Raw genomic sequence first — 20,474 nt, forward strand, 5'->3', positions numbered from 1 at the left:
TTCTAGGATCTATTGACTGAAGCCAAACAGCGACTTAGTAAAGTAGTCAAGGATAATGCCAGGTATCAAGCACTATTAGATGGCCTTGTATTGCAGGTAGGTCATTAAAAAAAAAATGCTGCTGATACTTTTATCTTTACTTTATAAAGTTATAGAAATGGTATAGAAATTAAACTGTGTGACTTATTTGAAAGCAAGCTAGATGTTTTATTACTATTCAGTATTTGATTCACATTGCCCCACTTAGATTTCTTTAGTGACTTAAACCAAAAGATGGCTGGGTTGGTTTTCTTCTCTATCAGGATTCATTGTTTTGAAGGCCATGACTGAGGAAGTGGTTAAGCTTCTGGAGAATTGGATCTGAAGCTGTGTGAGTTCTAAGCTCACTAAGACGTGTGGAAGAAAAAATTCTCACTTCCATAACTTCAAAATCAGGTTTCTCATTCTCATGCTGTTCAGTGTTTTTTTTGGGCGATCTGGATAAAGTATCAGCAAGATAAAGAAGTTTGCCTTTTGTGTAAATAAGATTGAAATTGTACTATCGCAATTTCAGCATCATGAGTTGCAGTCTAGCAGGATATGTGTGCATTGGGTTTCTCAAAATAGTGAGTAGAGGTTGGTGGTCAGTCTCGATTTGAGTTGGTCGGCCATAAATATAATTCTGGAACTTCGAACATGCAAACACAATTGCCAAGAGTTCTTTCTCTATCTGAGCATGCTGTGTCTTTGTTTGGGTTAGAGGTCTCAACGTATAGGCTGCTGGTCTTGAATAATGACTGCACCAAGACCAAACTTAGAAGCATCACAGTAAAGCTTTACTGCTTTGTGAACATCAAAGTACCTTAAAGTAGGTGGACTGACAATTCTCTGTTTCAGGACATCAGATGATGTTTGTTGTTCTGAACCAGGACCAAGATACATTTTTGTGTGTCAACTCTCTAAACAGTGCTGAAAGTTGGCTCAAGTCTGGAATGAACTTGCCTAGGTAGTTGATCATGCCAAGAAAATGTTGTAGGGCTTGGATACTGTCAGGAGCTGGTATCTCAAGAATTGCTGATGTTCATCGTGCATACAGCTGCAGTCATAACAGATGGGTTATCCTGCCGTCAGGCGGGTCCTTGGTCGGCCGAATTCCAAAGTCTAGGTTCGGCGTCGGTTGTCGTCGCTTCCTCCGTGACGTCAGTGCGGCAGGGGTATAAAAGAGGCAGCCGACACCATTTTCTTCAGTCTTTCTTGCCGCGCGGTGCCCGAAGCAGAAGCAGTTCGCAAGTGCCGGTCGGCCTGCTCCTGAGATTTACGAAAGTATTTCAGCCAAAGTCTTCTTGAAAGCTAAGTACCCCGTTGGGGAAACTTTTCTTGCCTCAGACCGATGTCAAACAAAGTTAATAATTGCATTTCATGTGGGAAGCAAATACCGCATAAGGATTTCCACTCTTACTGTATACCTTGCTTAGGCCCAGACCATGACGTCTCGGCCTGCCGTTTTTGTGCTAGATTAAACAAACGCACTATTAAGCGTCTGGCGGAGTTCACCCTTCACTTTTTGGCAAAAAATTTAATTATATTATGCCGTTGGATACTCCGACTCCAGTTTTGAGCAAAAAACGCAAAGATAAGGACCGGCTTACGAGGTCCCCACCACCTACTGATACCACGCTAAGGCCAACTACCGGTTCTCCGGTACTCAGCGAGGCACCTACGCAGCCCCTGAGTACCGATGACAATGCATTATCGGTGTCTTCAGTACCCGAGGTCACAGGCTCCTCGGCCCCCATTCCTACTACAGATACCGACGCCACTCCTGGCGGGGAAACTCAGAATTTAGACAGGCCTGCCATTTCTCAAGGGGTCTTCAGGCCTTCCTCCTTCTCTATTAAAGCCTTCACTAAATCTAAAACAGCCATGAAAACCAAAAAAACAGGTTCCTCAGACACCCTCTCAAGGCACCATGCCTAAAAAACAGATGCTTAAAATGGCTGAGGATTTGATTACTCTTATCAGGGGTTCTCAACCCCCCTCTGACAAAAGGCCCAGATTAGAGGAAGACTACCCTTCCTCAGATCAAGCTTCTATTACCTTAGAACTATCTGAGGACCAGGATTGTGCCTATTCTCCATTCGAAGACTCTGATGCAGAGGAGTCTATTCTCTCGGTCTCCCCCCCTGAGGACTTCTCTTTTGGGCAAACCCTGCATACATTGAAGGGAACACTTTCACTGGGAAGGCCAAGATTACTCAGATTCCAAGAAAAGGCTCAGGGAATTTCTTCTGCTCCCCCAGCATAGGCCTCTGGCTATCCCTCCTGTTTTAGATATATTGGATGATGTGTACACAGAAGCCAGCCTAAATCCTGATTCTTTGCCTCCAGCTCCTGTTAAACCAGACTGGTATTACCGGGTTCCTGATTCTCACCATTTCCTATATAAAAGCCATACTGCTGACCCAGAAACTATTTCACAGGGTCAAAAGGGAATTAAGGCATCTACTGCTAAAAACCCATTACCTTCAGAGAGAGATTCCAGATCTTTAGAAAGGTGGGGGGAAAAGGTGTACACCTCGGCCACTTTAACCATGAGGGCATTAAACTGTCAGTTCCATATGTTAAAGTATCAACAGTTTTTGATATCTCCGCTGAAAAGCAAGATGACACAACCAGAACAACCAGATTTAAAAGAGTTGCAGGATTTGTTGCATGGTGCAGAGCAAGTGGGTAAACATACCTTGCAGTGTGGTTTTGATGCTGTAGAGGCCTCATGTAGAGCTTCTGTTACGGGGTCTGTTATACGTAGGCATGCTTGGCTCAGAGCAAACCTTACCAGATCATGTCAAAGCTAAATTATTAGATGCACCTCTTCTCAAAGATGTATTGTTTGGTGTTAAAGCAGAGGAGGTGCTAAAGAAAATGGAGGAAAAAGCGAAATCAATGCAAACAGTGAAAGATTTCCTGCAGGTACAGCCTCCACGTTTCAGCAGAAACTGGCCTTCAAAAAATTGGTCCTTTCCAGCCATGGACAGACCTCAAAGGGGCAGATACAGGCGTCCAAGGGGTAGAGGGCAACCTCAAGGATCTTTCAGAGCCAGACAGTGGCAAGCACCAACCCCAAGAGGTGGAGAAGATAGATCACAGTCTTTTAGAAAACAGACACAATGACTTCCCCCTACACCTGCCAAGCAAAGCTTTTAATGGCAGCACCTTTGGGCGGAAAACTGACATTATTCTCAAAAAATTGGCATATTGTTACAAAAGACAAATGGATTCTGGACATTATAGACAGAGCTACAGGTTCCACTTTCACACCCTTCCAAAAATGAGAGGCATGCCAAACCTGCCACAAAATCAAAGGGCAGAGGCACAAAAGCAAATTTCAGCTCTCATGGACATGAAAGCGATTCAAGAGGTACCTGCAAAAGAACAAGGTCAAGGGTTTTATTCCAGACTATTCCTGGTACCAAGGAAAGACAAAGATTGGAGACCTATCTTAGACCTATCCATCCTAAACACATATCTACAGGTGCCAAAATTCAAGATGCTCACATTACAGCAGCTTCTTCCCATGCTGGGCAAGGAGTCTTGGCTGGTAACATTGGACCTCAAGGAGGCATACCTGCATGTCCCTATCAGACAAGATTGCAGAAGATACCTCAGATTTCTTGCAGGTTCAACCCATTACCAATTCTCTGCATTGCCCTTTGGCTTATCTACTGCGCTCAGAGTGTTTACGAAATGCCTGGCATCAGTAATCGCCTTCTGCAGACTACAAGGGATACAAATCTACCCATATCTGGATGACTGCCTGATCCAAGCAGACAGCAAGGACATACTACTGCAGCACCTGGCGTTTGTAATAAAACTGTTGAACTTCCTGGGATACACAGTCAACAAAAAGAAATCAAAACTAATACCCTCTCAACAAATAATTTTCCTGGGTGCCAGCTTGGATACAACCACCCAGATGGCCTACCTCACGCCAGACAAGCAAGGGCAACTGTCTCAATACTTCAGAAAATGGCAACTTACACCAGGCTAACTGCAAGGAAAGTCCTGCAGGCTCTGGGATTCATGGCATCTTGCATCCTACTAATCCCATGTGCAAAGCTGCATATGAGGAAACTTCAATGGTACCTAAAAAACTTATGGTCTCAACACAGCCACAGCTTGGAAGCAATTATACCACTCATTCCATGCCTTCAAAAGGAATTTATGTGGTGGGCTCAAGCTTGCCAAAGAAACACGGGTCTTCCTTTCTGTGTACCTCAAGCAACTCAAATCATCACAACAGACTACGCCCGGGGAGCACACATGACAGATCAGTGCATTCAGGGAAAATGGTCACGAAGAGCGAAGCTCCTTCACATCAACCAAAAGGAAATGCTAGCCGTGCAAAAGGCTATTATGACCTTCAAAGACCTACTGCATCCAGGCCAGCTATTGATAAGGACAGACAACACCATAGTGATGTGGTACATAAACAAACAGGGGGGAACTCATTCATACCCCCTGTGCAGGCAAGCAATGACCCTGTGGAACACAGCACTGGAATTGAAAATTCAACTACAGGCACAATTCCTGCCAGGGAAGGAAAACACACTGGCAGGCAACCTAAGCAGAATTATGACAGATCCACACGAATGGAAGTTGCATCCTCAAATTTTCACAAAGATAACTCAGGCATGGGGACAGCCAGACATAGATCTCTTTGCTACCCACAGAAATTGCCAGTTGAAAAAATTTTGTTCAAGGACCTATCATCCACAGGCCTGGAAAGTGGATGCACTTTCCTTCAATTGGGCAACATTGACAGTCTATGCCTTCCCGCCACTTCCTCTGCTGCCCAAAGTTCTATTAAAAGCCAGAGCAGAGAGGCCGAAAATGATTCTCATTGCTCCAGACTGGCCAAGGCAACACTGGTATCCGCTCCTGAAGAGCCTGACACATTCCCCACCATGGATCCTACCTCTAGTCCCTCTTCTGTTGTCCCAGCACAACTACAAAACTCTTCACAGCCATCTCAAAACTCTAAATCTAGCTGCATGGAGAATTCCTTGATTTCCCAACAGTTTCTCCTCTCCAAGGAGGTGCAGGATGTCATCTTGGAGGCCAGAAGACCTTCTACTAGAAAGGCCTACTCCGCCAAATGGAAATGATTTTGTGCCTGGAATCAAAAGAAGGGACAGAATCCTTGGGTAATAAATATACCTCAAATTTTACAGTACCTAGCTGAGATGTTAAACAATGGACTTTCCTTCTCCTCCATCAAGATCCACGCTTCAGCCATTTCCGCACAATACAACATAGATCCTCCTTTATTCTCTCATCCTCTCTTAAGGCAGTTCCTCAGAGGGGCAAAGAATATAAAACCCCCAAGGAAACTACCAGCCCCTGCTTGGGACCTCAACTTCGTATTGGAAAAGCTGACCCTTCCTCCCTTCGAGCCAGCTTCTTCATCAGAGTTACAGTACTTGTCATGGAAAACAGCCTTTCTTCTGGCTATCACCTCACCTTGCAGGGTTTCGGAGCTACAGGCCCTCATGGCTGTGCAACCATTCATCATTTTCCATCAGGACAGAGTTTCCTTACGAACCAACCCTACCTTTATGCCAAAGGTAGTATCCAGTGTAGCTTTGAATCAGACTGTCCACTTACCTACCTTTTATCCTAATCCACAAAACAAAGGGGAAAGACTACTACATTCCTTGGACATTCACAGACAACTTCGTTATTATTTGGACAGGACAAAGCCATTCAGGAAATCTGAGCAACTCTTTGTGTCCTATGCTGCAGGTGCTCAAGGAAAGGCCATTTCCAAACAGACAGTTTCAAAATGGATAGCCCACTGCATACACTTTTGTTACTCATTTCATGGAAAAACTGTGCCTGCATGCATCAGATCCCATTCCACCAAAGCCACAGCTACCTCTGCAGCCTTCCTCAGGGGGATCCCTACCAAGGATATTTTGGAAGCAGCCACCTGGGGTTCAGTGCACACTTTCTCCAAGCACTATCACCTCCCACTATACTCTAAATCTAGAGCGGGCTTTGCCACAGCAGTCCTGCAGGGCATCCTAGCCCCTCCTAGTTCCACTTAGTGCCTACCACCCTTACTTAGCTTTGGGATTCTACCCATCTGTTATGGCTGCAGCTGTATGCACGATGAACATAGTACAATTTTGTACCTACCATAAATGTAGATGTTAGAGTGCTCATACAGCTGCAGTCCAGGTTTCCCTCCCTCCAACCCCTCTTAGGACAGGCCTTATGACAAAACCTTTTCATATAACCTTTTGGGGTACTCTTTTTATGGTGTATTTGCTTGCAACTACTGTTTTTGATTTATCTACATTGCATTTTTGCATAACATTATGTTTGCCTTCCTTCTGGGGGCACCTGACATCTGCGGCAAGAAAAACTGAAGAAAATGGCGTCGGCTGCCTCTTTTATACCCCTGCCGCACTGACGTCAGGGAGGAAGCGACGACAACCGACGCCGGACCTAGACTTTGGAATTCGGCCGACCGAGGACCCGCCTGATGGCAGGATAACCCATCTGTTATGACTGCAGCTGTATGAGCACTCGAACATCTACATTTATGGTAGGTACAAAACTGTACTTTTGCTTGGAAGGATCTGGTCATAAGCCTGAATTGGTAAACAAATGGCCAACATAAGTAACTTCTTGTAGCCTGAATTTGCATTTCTGAAGATTCGACTTAAGACAGACTACACAAACTTTGAGGTTTCTGTTATGTTCGACTTCACCTTTGCCTCCTACAAGAATATCATCTACTATAATAGCACATGGATAGCCTGAAAAAATGTGCTCCATTGCACGCTGAAAGACTTCACTGGCAGAATTTATTCCAAATGGCATTCTCAGAAATGTGTACCTTTTGAATGGTGTACTAAATGTGGTTAGCAATGAGGGTTTACGGTTAAGCAAAATTTGCCCAAATTAGCTTTTTGCATCTCAGACAGAAAAAACAGTGGCATTTGGCATAAGAGCAGTAACTTCGACTGTGCGCATTGGATGATAAGGTCATTTTAGTGCTTTATTCAAGTCTCGTAGATCAATACATATTGTAATATCATCTGAACATTTCTTATGAGCTATCACCATGGATGGTACCCATTCACTTGGTTTTTCTACTGGACATATTACTCCTTGCTGCACCATTCTGTCTAGCTCAGCTTTAACTCTGTTCTGCATAGCTACTGGAACATTCTCTGCTGGTCTGATAACTAGGCTTACTTCAGGGTCTAACTTCATGGAGTACACAACGGAGTTTGCCTAGTTTTGTCTTTGAAAAGATCAGCATAGTCAGAAAAACTAGTCTGGGTGAAATTTGAGCTTTTATCCTTTAAGCTTACATGGTGGGCTTCCTTATTAAATGAAAGCAGTCTCATTTACGAACTGTCTCTGAGGCCTAATAATGACTGCACATCTCTTAACTATGTAAAATTGCAAGTCATAGCTGTAACATAAAAAACACTACTGAACCCTCTGTTTGACTTTCTTCACCAGTGTAAGCAACAAGCTTCGCCAGATCAAGTTTCTCTCCAGCTTTTACTCTAGCAAATGTTTCTACTGACATAACATTGCACTTTGAATCAGTGTCAACTTTGTCCACGGATCTCCCATTAATCCGAACAGTACAAAATACTTAATTCTTTGCTTACATTTCTACTGCATTGACTGTTTCACCAAGCACAGACACAGCATCAACATAAGAAGTAGGGTCACTGCTTTCTAATTGATCGACTTGCCTCTATGAATGTTCTTTTTTAATAAAATAATTACTCTCTTGATTTACAGAACCTTTTGAAATGATTCCACTTTCTACATTTGTGGTACTGCTGACCAAAAGCTAAGCACTTTTTTCTTTTAGGTTCATGATTACCTCCACAGTTATGACAGCTGACTATGAGGCTAGGTGGGGGTCACATTCTTTGATTTAACTGATTCACCTTTGTGCTTCCGTGAGCATGTCTACCTCACAGAGCATGCTCTAGAACTTGCTAGAAAGGCTCTAGGTTTCATTGAAGCCGCCACATCCTTTGACCTGTTATGTTTAAACCACATGCTGCACATTGTCTACATTAGCATTGGAAGGTACTGGAAGCATGTTTTTCATATATCTGACAAATCTCAGTGGCCTTATTCGAAGTTAAATTCCTGTCTCAAAGCAAATTCTTTCTCACTGCATTATCTTTAATACCACACACAAGCCTTTCATTTAACTCTTCTCTCAACTCTCCAAATCTGCACATTTTAGCCTGGTTTCTCAAGTCTGTTATATATACTGCAAAAGTTTCACCAGGATCTTGTTCCCTTCTGTAAAATAAGTGCCTTTCTCTTGCAGTGTTTGTTTGCGGGTTACACGTTTCTCTAAATTTACATTTTAAACACTCCCGGTCTTCCCGTGTTTCAGCCAGTACCACTATATGGCGGTTTTCCCCTCCCCTGCATACATAGCAGGAGCATACACAAATGAACTTTGTGTTTCAATTGCTTCTAAAACTGCTAAAATAAGCAGGATAAATGCCTTTGTATGTGCATCTTTGTCAGAAAAAGCATTCTGTATGAAAATGTCTTAATCTTGCTCAAACACTCTCCAATTTTCTGCAGTGCTGTTATCAAAACAATATTGGTCTCCAAAATCCATCTGCCATGCCAAAAACTATATTTAAACACAATGCAAATATGGCCCTTGTAATTGTGTATGAACATGCACACACACCAGCTACTTGCAATAAGATTCAAATGCACAGTAAACACTTTGAAAGACTGTACTTTGCAAAATATTGTTTGAAATGGGTGTACTTTGTGAAATACCTGTATTGTAATACTGCACACACTTGCCAACACTTTTTGCATACTTTGGATACTTCAAATATATTTAGGGGGGGATTTAATAAAGCCTACATGGCCATTTTTACCATGTGGGCATCGTTGCACGCTGTTTACATGGAAATAAGCAGGTTTGCAATTCATTAAACACAGCTGGGCAGCATGCATATGCCAACACCAACACGGAAGTATTCGTGGCAGGCATATCACCTCATAAAGAGGTGAATCTCGTGGAAATGAGGCAAGTAGAGTGATCCAGCATCAGACTGGCAGCCCTGCATATCCTGTGTCAGTATCCATAGTGTACATCGAAAAATTCCATGTACAGGATTTCAGGCAGACAACAGGGGCTGTAAAAACGCAGGTAGGTGGACATAAATGGCGTAGAACATACATATATGGGCAAAACTATCCACCATATTTCCAGAAACATAAGGGAAATAATTTAAAATGTATATATTTTTTTAATGATCTGGGTATGTTTGCACAGTGCGTCACAGTGCACAGATGTGCTTTTATGAAAAAAGTGTGGAAAAACAACTTTTAATAGTATGTGACAGAAATGTATTATAGGACCCTACATGGAGTATCTGCAGTGGTGGAAAGATGCTGTTGCTAACAAGGTAGTTTACAGGTTGTGTGCACAGATTCCTATGCAAATGAGGTGGGGTTACTGAAGAGCACAAATGGGTATCCATGATCACATACCCCTTCCGTGTAGGCACAGAACCGTGTTGGTGTTCACAGACGAGGTAGCTGACATTGAGGGGGTATGTCTCAGGACTTGTAAGCTCATTGGAGCTCAGCTGCACCTGTTTGCTCGGCGCACTGCTGTGCTCAGACTGACACTTTACTCCTACTCGCATACATATAATAAATGTGTTGATGCCAGGCAACCCACACAACCTGTACCTATCCATGTATTGCTTGCATCACAGAGTCGGCCCTGAACTGTAGGTCTCAACTGCTGTATTCGCAAGGTAAGTCTCTAAGCTACACACTAATTGTGAGGTTTACTATAATATGGTACATGTATGGATCTGCTGCTGTTATGCAAGGAAATATAGTGGGCTAATTGGACAGATGTAACATCCCACATGGGACTTGCAGATACCCAGTCCAATAGTATGTGTTGCTTAATGGTCACTAGGCCTCATGGTTGGAATATTCACTGCATCAGTCAAGGGAGATGTTAAACAGTGGGCTCAGATTCCCTCGATGGTGCCATCCGTCGAGGGATCTGGGCGCCGGGGCTCCCTCGTCGGCTCCAAGAGGGCGAGTGGCATCGAACCCTTGTCCAACCCCGTTCAACATTCTCGGAGCTTTGGCGCAAGTGAGCTAGGCTCCTACATCGGCCTCTGAGCCGTCTCCCTCGGTGCAGAGAAGGATTCCGATGTCCTCGGAACCGGAGCCTTCTCTGCATTGTGGCAGGGACATCGATGTCATGAGGGGTGTGCTGGCCACTGAGTCAGCTCCACTATCGGCCCCATTGGCTCTGTCCCCTGTAGTGCCTGTGCCAACTTCTGCTCCTCCTCCAGACCCCAAGCATGGGGAACCGGCACTCCAGGGCACCCCATTTGGTGTTTCCTCTTCTTCCGAGGCCTCCCCTGACCATTCAGAGGAGCCCCCACGTTAGAAGAAGTGCAAGAGGAAGCACATTTACTCCCCTGAGTCTGTCACTTCTGATACAGACTTAGATGACTCTGAAGCATCCCCAAGATCCCCCTCTGAAGACGTTTCCTTTTCGGACATCCTGGAAATGCTTAAGCAGAGGGGGAACTGGAATCCCCTAGCCCCTACCGAGGATGGGTCTGTATTCCTGGATGCGTTCAGTTCCCGACCTTCCACCTCCTGGGTTTCTCTGCCTTTCGATCCACTTATGTCAGTGGTGGCTCGAAAGGCTTGGTCAGCTCTGGATACAGTGGAACCAACTCTGAGGAGACCTGGTAAATTCATTACAGCACCCCAGTGCAAGCAATTCCTTTCAAAAGGTGTTCCTGTTGATGCCATGGTGGTAGCAGCAGCCACGAAAAAGGAGTTAGCGGAAACTTCTTCGTCTGTCCATCCTCCTAACAAGGAGTCTAGGACCATGGACAGATATGGGGTCACTGAACTACTTATGCCATTTTACCCGGTTCAGAGGGATCTTCTTAAATAGCTCTGAGATACCCTTCAAGATCCATCAGCTGAGGGGGCTCAAGCTAAAGTGGCTTCCCAGCTGGCGACCCTTAATTTTGTAGTCAACTCCTCCATGAGGCTCATTTCCTATGCAGCAGATACGGTTGTGGCCCTGAGGAGACACGCCTGGATGCAGCTGTGTAATTTTGCGGAACCCTTTAGACAGTCATTCACCAACACCCCCTTTGGTTCCTTTCTTTTTGGACCACGGGTGACAGACACTTTGACTAGGTGTGAGCAAGAAGGCAAGACTCTCTCTGCTGTGGGAGTCTGTTTTTCCACTCCTTCCAGACCATACCCCAAGGGTCAGAAGAGTGGTAAAATGTGGTTCCGAAAATCCCAGGGAGCCTCGCCTGACACACGTAGCGATTTTTCCTCCAGGGGCAGAGGGGAAACGACAACAGACGCCGCCCTTGTGGCAGAGGGGGTCCGCAGAACCTGGGCAACAGAGAATCTTTCTCTGAGAAGCCCTTTCAACATCCCTGAAGGGTTCCCAACTGCCCACCTCTGGAGGCAATCGGGGGAAGACTTTCTCTGTACCCAAAAGCCTGGCAAAATTTAACGCAAGACAAATGGGTACGGTCAGTTATTTCCAGAGGTTACAAAATTCCCTTCTCTCAGCCCCCTTTACCTTCAAGCAAATCCCTTCCAGATGTTCCACCCAATCTGAGGGACCAAGCAGTCATAGAAGTTTCAAAACTGCTAAAAAAAAAAAAAAGTCATCCAGGAAGTCCCGGCAGACCAACACGGATCCGGAACTTACTCAAGTTTCTTTTTGGCACCAAAAAAGACAGGGGACTGGATCTCAGCAGACTGAACAAGTCTGTTCAAAGAACAAAGTTTCGGATGGTCACGCTACAGTCAATTCTACCCTTTTTGGGTCAGGACAATTGGATGTGCTTTATAGATCTTCAGGATGCGTACTATCACATCAAAATGGACAGGCGTTCCAGGAGATTCCTTCGCTTCCAGCTGGGAGACCGTCATTACCAGTTCAGAGCTCTGTCCTTTGGTCTCACCACAGCCCCCAGGGTGTTCAAGTGTATGGCAGTGGTCACGGCTCACCTGAGACATAGAGGATTCCAGGTGTTTCCATATCTAGACGACTGGCTCCTCACTGCTACTACAAGGCATCAACTTCTCCAAGCCAGGGACTACACAGTTACAATCTGCTCCCAGCTAGGCATCACCATAAACTTCGAAAAATCTGCCTTGTTGCCCTGTCAATCTATTATCTATATAGGAGCAGACTTGGACACAAAGAACATGTCTGCAAGGCTGCTGCCAGACAGGGTGTCTACAATTTGCCAGCAAGTTCAAATTCTATCTACAATTTGCCAGCAAGTTCAAATTCTAATGCAGAGCAAAAGGATCCAAGTCAGGTTCGTCCTTCAAACTCTGGGTTCCATGACAGCGGCAATTCTTCTAATCCCTCTGGCCCGCTTTCACATGAGAATCCTTCAGTGGCTTCTGTTCACACCATGGTCTTTTCAACATCTGCCCATGTCTCACATGATCATGATTAAGAAGCATGCAAAAGGCACATTTCCTAGTGGATGGTCTCCCCACTAGTGTCTCAGGGTAGACCCTTCATTCAGCCCCCTCCAGTGGCCACAGTGACCACAGACGCCTCTCTGATAGGGTGGGGGGGGGCATTATCAGGGTAGGACAGTCCAAGGCACTTGGCAGCCTCACAAGTACCATCTGCATATAAACGTCCTAGAAATGAGAGCCGTGCTCCTAGCGTTGTAAGCCCTTCAGGACTCTCTCCCTTCTGGGACCATTGCAGTTCAAACGGACAACGTGTCAGTGGTGTGGTACATCAACAAGCAGGGCGGAACCAGGTCCTATCCCCTATGTCGAGAAGCACTCAGACTCTGGCAGTGGGCGATTTCCTCCCAACGATTTCTGATTGCAACGCACATCCCTGGGAGGTCCAATGTCATAGCGGACAGGCTCAGCAGAGCTATTCTCATGCCTCATGAGTGGTCTCTGAATCAGGTAGTTGCGGATCTGATCTTCCGCAAATGGGGACTGCCTTGCTGTGATCTTTTTGCCACCCCTTCAACAGCAACTACTTCTCCATTCTTCCGCTTCCAGGTCACTCTCCCAGAGACGCTCTAGTCCACGATTGGCCTCAGGGACTCCTTTATGCCTTCCCTCCATTTCCCCTGATACCGAAGCTCATACAGAAAGCTATATCGTTTGGTTTCAAAATGGTCCTCATTGCCCACTACTGGCCTCGACAGATATGGTTTCCGTTCCTGCATCATTACCTTCTCGAGCAGCCCTGGACTCTGGATCCCATTCCAGACCTGCTGATTCATCAGTCAGGCGGGTTGCATCAATCCCTTCAAACACTCCAGCTCACAGCTTGGTTGCTCCAATTCCAACCCTAGCCAGGCTTCCCAGCATTTCCCCGGCCGTACGTGAGATTGTGTCCTCTCAAGTCCACGACTAGAAAAACTTATGCTAGTGAATGGAAACGTTTTTCTTGTTGGGCAGAGGCTAGGAACATAGATCCCTTTTCAGCCCCAGTCCACGAAATTTTGGAGTTCCTAGCACAAATCTTTCATTCCGGGTCCACTTCTGCTACAATCAGGGTTCAATTGGTGGCCATTTCTAACTTTCATGTTGGGTTGTCTAATTCAAACATTATGTCTCATAAGCTCTGTAAAGCCTTTCTAAGAGGGACTTCTCTCCTTAGACCTCCAGTGAGAGACCCCCCTCCTCCTTGGGACCTTAATTTAGTACTAACCTCTTTAATTGAGCAGGACGCTGCAGGTTCAAAGGAGGGCATAATTAAATTCCTATCTTGGAAAACACTCTTTCTGGTGGCTATTACATCAGCCAGATGTGTCTCTGAACTTCTGGCACTATGTGTTCGTCCTCCACACTTGGTTTTTCATAAGGATAGGGTTGCTCTTAGGACTAATCCATCTTTCCTTCAGAAAGTCTGCTCAGAAAATAATTTGAACCAATCTATAGACCTTCCTGTGTTTTTTCCTAACCACACCAACAAGGCAGAATACAAATTACACCAATTGGACGTTCATAGACAATTGCATTTTTACTTGCATAGGACCAAGGATACAAGGAAGTTGGACCAACTATTCTCTTCCTATGCTCTAGGCAAACAAGGTTTCCCAGTTTCCAAAGTGACCTTATCCAGGTGGTTGTCTCACATTATTACCTTCATTTATCAATTGAGAAACAAAGACTTGCCTATCAAACTGAAAGGTCATTCTACTAGGGCTGGCCACCTCTGTAGCCTTCCAATCTAGGTTGCCCATGGATTCTATTTGTGCAGCTGCCATGTGGGCAAATCCTCATACTTTTATTTCTCATTACAAACTAGATATTGTCTCCAGGAGCAGAGCTGACTTTGGTTCCACTGTTCTGAAGAGTCTTTTCCAATGAGCCACCCAGGATTGTAGGTGCTAGGGACGCTGTCCCAACCAGCAAGAATGAAGGCGAGATAGACAACATAACATAAAGAAGTTATGTACCTACCATAACGTTCCATGTCAGTTGTCTTCATCTCGCCTTCTTCTTGCATCCCACCCTCCGTCCCCCTGTCCTATTGGATCGAGAGGAGTTTTGGTTTCACTGGCTGAGTATTCTCTGGTTTGTTTCCTCTACTGACTTGGAGAGTATGATAGGTATGCTCAACCTGTTCTTGGGCAGGTTGTTTCTCTGGTTGAGTGTGGGGTTAGCTATTACAAACGAGATCTGGGTAGCTAGCGCTAGGCATCATGGGATAAGGGGTAGCCTCAAGCCGGTAAACAGCTCTCTAGCTATAGAAGATGGCCGGATCGGAGCCAAGGATCGGCTCCGATCCCAGCCAGCAAGAAGAAGGCGAGATGAAGACAACCAACATGGAATATTATGGTAGGTACATAACTTCTTTTCATTGATACTGGTTTGCAGTATCTGTGAAGTCCAAATACACAGCATCTGGCCATGGAGTGGGCTAACTCACCCATATAACTTTATTACTTGACCAGTATTGGCATAGAGGAAACAGTACTATGAGTTTAGCAATACAGTTTGCAGCCATTAGATTTGCATTGTACAGCTTTTACAGTGTTATACTTGACTGCAGCAACCTTACCTTACAGACTCCATGCATACAGCTGTACTGCAATGGTTATGACAAAACAATTCTGACGTACACTATTTTCCTTGCTGTTACTGGTATTGTTTCTTGTTTTTATTGAACTATATTTGTTCATTTATTGCACTACAGCTTTAATTCCAACTTTATTGTATATACTTTATTGTAGTTAATTCTTTACTCTTTATTGCTTATTGCACTACAGTTGGCATAATACATCCATACTCACCATGCTCACAGTGCAACCTGGCCAGGCACCTGGCATGAGACTCAACATTGTGAGCCCTCTCAGCTGCAGCTGTTGGGAGAGAAGCACACCATTATGCATACCAGTTTTGCAGACATTTAGTTTACATATTGGTAAAACAGAGGAAAAAGTACTTGCATACTCTTGCATACTTGTGGGGCATTCCCTGCTTTCACTTCTTGGACCCAGGTGTCCAAGGTTCCCCTCTTTTTCTTCTTTTCAGATCATCGTGGTGGTGACGACACTGCCCACCTGTGCAGGGGATACCAGTAACACTGGTGAGTTCTCTGGCCAGCCGGTCCCAGGCCTCCACCTTGCACTCCGAGCCCTGGAAACCACCCTGCAGCAGCCTTTCTTCATGGGTTTTGACAAGAAGGCCAACCATGACCCTGGACTCCTGAATGCTCCACTACTGCGCCCGAAAGCTCCACTACTGCGCCCGAAAGCGCACCCCTTCACCAACACCACCAGCCATATCAATAGATGATTGAACTTCAACGGCTTCTGCAGAATTCCCACCTAGTGTGCTTTATATAATCTGCTTTCTCGCCCTTGCATGTCATTGAGCAGCATTCAAAAAAGCGCCGTGTTACTTAGCAGTGAGCAAACCAGCCAAGCAGAGTTGAACAGTGCGCAAACACACAGTCATGGTTTTAGTGAAGCTGAGCACCATGCAAACACTGGCAGTCGTTAACATGTTTGTGGTGCTTAGCAAGTTTGAGCACAGTTGCTCAGAGCGCAGAAGAGCCATATTTTAAAATTTTGTCCATAACATGTGCAACAAAAATACAGACAAGTTCTGACTTCCATGTATTTAAACCCAGGACCTACTACACTTACAGCCATAACTCTACCCATTTAGCTACTTGGATATTAAGAAATCTGATATACCTTCACATGTACCACTGAGCTACCCGTTTGCAGTGCAGAGCACCGCGCAGCGCAAACATGCTTAAACATACCAATAAATAATTACATCTGGTTTCCTGGTTTCTATTTTTGGATGTCTGGCTGGTGTCTGCCATGTATGTATGTATGAGCTCTGCTCAGCTTGGCTGCGCTGCACCAAATAAAAAAAAATAAAACACATAAAATGTCATTATGCTTATTAAATACATCTGGTTTCTATTTTTAGATATCTGGTAGGTGTGAGCTGTCTACATGTGAGCACAGCTTGGCATTGCTGCGCACCGCACCTCTCGGCAGCACGACATCATTTATATGCACTATGAGCTACCGGGAAAGGACTGTGGCTGTGTATATGTGTGTAGGCTCTACACAGTGCCTACATGGAGTTTATTAAATCCTGGGGCTAGTTAATGCAAAAAAGGAGCACATAGCGAAAAAGTCATTTTCCTTTTTTGTACATTTTATGCAATTCAGATATTATTTCAAACGTTTTCATAATTATCTCGAATATTTTTATCAGTATGCCTCAGTTTCGGGCATCTCTTTTAATTAGAAATTTGTTTGAGCATTCTGAGTGCTTTGTTTTATATTTGTTGAGTAAAAAAAAAACATTTAAGCAAGTGTTAGTACTTGGAATTAGTTTCTGACCGGTTTGTGAGTCATTTGACCAGTAGGGATGACCCACTCCTGTATATTCCTCCAAATTTAACTGTGCGCCTCATGGTTTTGATTCTGGATCCTATTCTGACACCATGTTGCTCGTCTTGTATATCTGAATAAGATGATGAGGCGTGGGTGTTTTATTTTATTATATACAAACACATCTGGATGGATATGAAGAACATTAAACTTTAAACTGACTGACTAACACACATGCATGCTTACAGCTTGACTGCTTACTACAACATGGCAGTCTTGCTTGCATGTGCTCAGTACTTGTATGCATGTGCCTGCTGACTGGAAAGCTTCTTAAAGGTATATCACACACTCTGAGCTACAAAAGTGACATCAGGTAAAGAAGTTATATACTCACCATAACATTCTGTCTGTGTTGTCCATTTTCATTCTTCCTGTACTTTCACCCCCTCCATCTCCCTGTCTATTCTTGGAAGATTTGTGGAGGTGTTCTGGGAACCACTGCTCCTTTTGAGCTCCTGGTTCTGTCTGCTATCTGTCTAACTTAGGATAGTTTTCTTTCCGGTATCGTATGCATCTGCTTATACAGCTGCAGCAAACTCGATCTGAGGTAATTTAGAGGGCAGGGGCATTATGGGAAAGGGAGGAGCTTAAGAGTCTGAGCCTAATCTATAAAAAAAGCGTCCAAGTGGGATCTGAAATTCGGATCCAAACCCGCTGGTTGAGGAAGAATGAAAATGAGCAACACATATGGAACGTTATGGTGAGTACATAACTACTTTTTTTATGATGTTCACTGTGAAATGCCATTCAGGTCCCCCTATCTGGAAAGGATGGAATAGGAGCCCTGAATCCTCTTCCATACACCCTTTGATCAAGAGGAATGCAATTTATACAGCCTTTAAACACCTGGATACTGCAACCTCTTTTTCAAAGAAGTCCTGATGTTCATTGTGCATACAGCTGCAGTCATAACAGATGGGTTATCCTGCCGTCAGGCAGGTCCTCGGTCGGCCGAATTCCAAAGTCTAGGTCCGGTGTCGGTTGTCGTCGATTCTTCCCTGACGTCAGTGTGGCAGGGGTATAAAGGAACCAGCCGACGCCATCTTCTTCAGTCTTTCTTGCCGCGCGGTGCCCGAAGCAGAAGCAGTTCGCAAGTGCCGGTCGGCCAGCTCCTGAGATTTACGAAAATATTTCAGCCTAAGTCTTCTTGAAAGCTAAGTACCCCATTGGGGAAACTTTTCTTGCCTCAGACCGATGTCAGACAAAGTTAATAATTGCATTTCATGTGGGAAGCAAATACCGCATAAGGATTTCCATTCTTTCTGTATTCCTTGCTTAGGCCCAGACCACGACGTCTCGGCCTGCCGTTTTTGTGCTAGATTCAACAAACGCACTGTTAAGCGTCGGGCGGAGTTCGCCCAACATTATTTTGGTAAAAAATTTAATTACATTATGTCATCGGATACTCCGACTCCTGTTTTGAGTAAAAGACGCAAAGATAAGGACTGACATACAAGGTCCGCGATTTGTACCAACACCACGCTAAAGCCGACTACCGGTGCTCCGGTTCTCAGCGAGGCGCCTACACAGCCCCTGAGTACCGATGACGCTTCTTTAGCGGTGTCTTCTGTGCCCGAGGTCGCAGGCTCCTCGGCCCCCATTCCGACTACAGATACCGACGCCACTCTTGGCAGGGAAACTCAGAGTTCAGACAGGCCTGCCACTTCTCAAGGTGTCTTCAGGCCTTCCTCCTTTTCCATTAAGGCTTTCACAAAATCTAAAGCAGCCATGAAAACTAAAAGACAAGGTCCACAGAGCCCCTCTCAAGGCCCCATGCCTAAAAAACAGATGCTCAAAATGGCTGAGGATTTGATTTCTTTTATCAGGGGTTCTCAACCCCCCTCGGACAAAAGGCCCAGATTGGAGGAAGACTACCCTTCCTCAGATCAAGCCTCTATTACCTCAGAACATTCTGAGGACCAGGAATATTCATATTCCCCTTTTGAAGACTCTGATGCTGAGGAGTCCATTCCCTCGGTCTCCCCCCCTGAGGACTCTTCTTTTGGGGAAACCTTACATACCTTGAGGGAACACTTTCACTGGGAAGGCCAGGATTACTCAGATTCCAAGAAAAGGCTCAGGGATTTTCTCTTGCTTCCCCAGCACAGGCCTCTGGCTATCCCTCCTGTCTTGGATATATTAGATGATGTGTACACAGAAGCCAGCCTCAACCCAGATTCTTTACCTCCAGCTCCTGTTAAACCTGACCGGTATTACCGGGTTCCTGATTCACACCAATTCCTATACAAAAGCCATGCTGCTGACCCAGAAACTATTTCACAGGGTCCCAAGGAAATTAAGACCTCTACTGCCAAAAACCCATTACCTTCAGAGAGAGATTCCAGAGCTTTAGAAAGGTGGGGGGAAAAGGTGTACACCTCGGCCACTTTAACCATGAGGGCATTAAACTGTCAGTTCCATATGTTAAAGTATCAACAGTTTTTGTTATCTCAGTTGAAAAGCAAAATGACACAACCTGAGCAACCAAATTTAAAGGAGTTGCAGGATTTGTTGCATAGTGCAGAGCAAGTGGGTAAACGTACCTTGCAGTGTGGTTTTGATGCTTTAGAGGCCTCATGTAGAGCTGCTGTTACAGGGTCTGTCATACGTAGACATGCTTGGTTCAAAGAGCAAACCTTACCAGATCATGTCAAAGCTAAATTACTAGATGCACCTCTTCAAAAAGATGTATTGTTTGGTGTTAAAGCTGAGGAGGTACTAAAGAAAATGGAGGAAAAGGCAAGATCAATGCAAACAGTGAAAGATTTCCTACAGGTGCAACCTCCACGTTTCAGCAGAAACTGGCCTTCAAAAAATTGGTCCTTTCCAGCCATGGACAGACCTCAAAGAGGCAGATACAGGCGCCCGAGGGGTAGAGGGCAATCTCAAGGATCATTTAGAGCCAGACAATGGCAGGCACCTACACCAAGAGGTGGAGAAGATAGATCACAGTCATTCAGAAAGCAGACACAATGACTTTCCCCTTTGCATGCCAAGCAAAGCTTTAATGGCAGCACCTTTTAGGCGGAAAACTGGCATTATTTATAAAAAAATGGCATATTGTCACAAAAGACAAATGGATCCTGGACATTATAGACAGAGGCTACAGATTCCACTTTCATACCCTTCCAAAAATGAGAGGCATGCCAAACCTGCCACAAAATCAAAGGGCAGAGGCACCAAAACAAATTTCAGCTCTCATGGACATGAAAGCTATTCAAGAGGTACCTGCAAAAGAACAGGGTCAAGGTTTTTATTCCAGACTATTCCTGGTACCAAGGAAGGACAAAGATTGGAGACCTATTTTGGACCTATCCATTCTAAACACATATTTATTCGTACCAAAATTCAAGATGCTCACATTACAGCAGCTTCTTCCCATGCTGGGCAAGGAGTCTTGGCTGGTAACATTGGACCTCAAGGAGGCATACCTGCATGTCCCTATCAGACAAGATTGCAGAAGATACCTCAGATTTCTTG

At 44.8% G+C, this 20,474-nt stretch overlaps 1 protein-coding gene across 1 annotated transcript in view; it reads left to right on the top strand.

Moving 5' to 3' along the window:
• Window positions 1-20,474, top strand: part of ATP6V1E1 (ATPase H+ transporting V1 subunit E1) — a 403,891-nt gene that overhangs the window by 137,958 nt on the left and 245,459 nt on the right. The window contains exon 5 of the mRNA XM_044087600.1: window positions 7-96. Coding sequence (XP_043943535.1) covers window positions 7-96 — 90 coding nt within the window. The remainder of the gene's footprint in view (window positions 1-6; window positions 97-20,474) is intronic.

Source organism: Protopterus annectens, chromosome 11.part0 (genome assembly GCF_019279795.1).
Source record: "Protopterus annectens isolate FY-2018-M chromosome 11.part0, PAN1.0, whole genome shotgun sequence".
In the NCBI taxonomy this organism is placed as follows: domain Eukaryota; kingdom Metazoa; phylum Chordata; order Ceratodontiformes; family Protopteridae; genus Protopterus; species Protopterus annectens.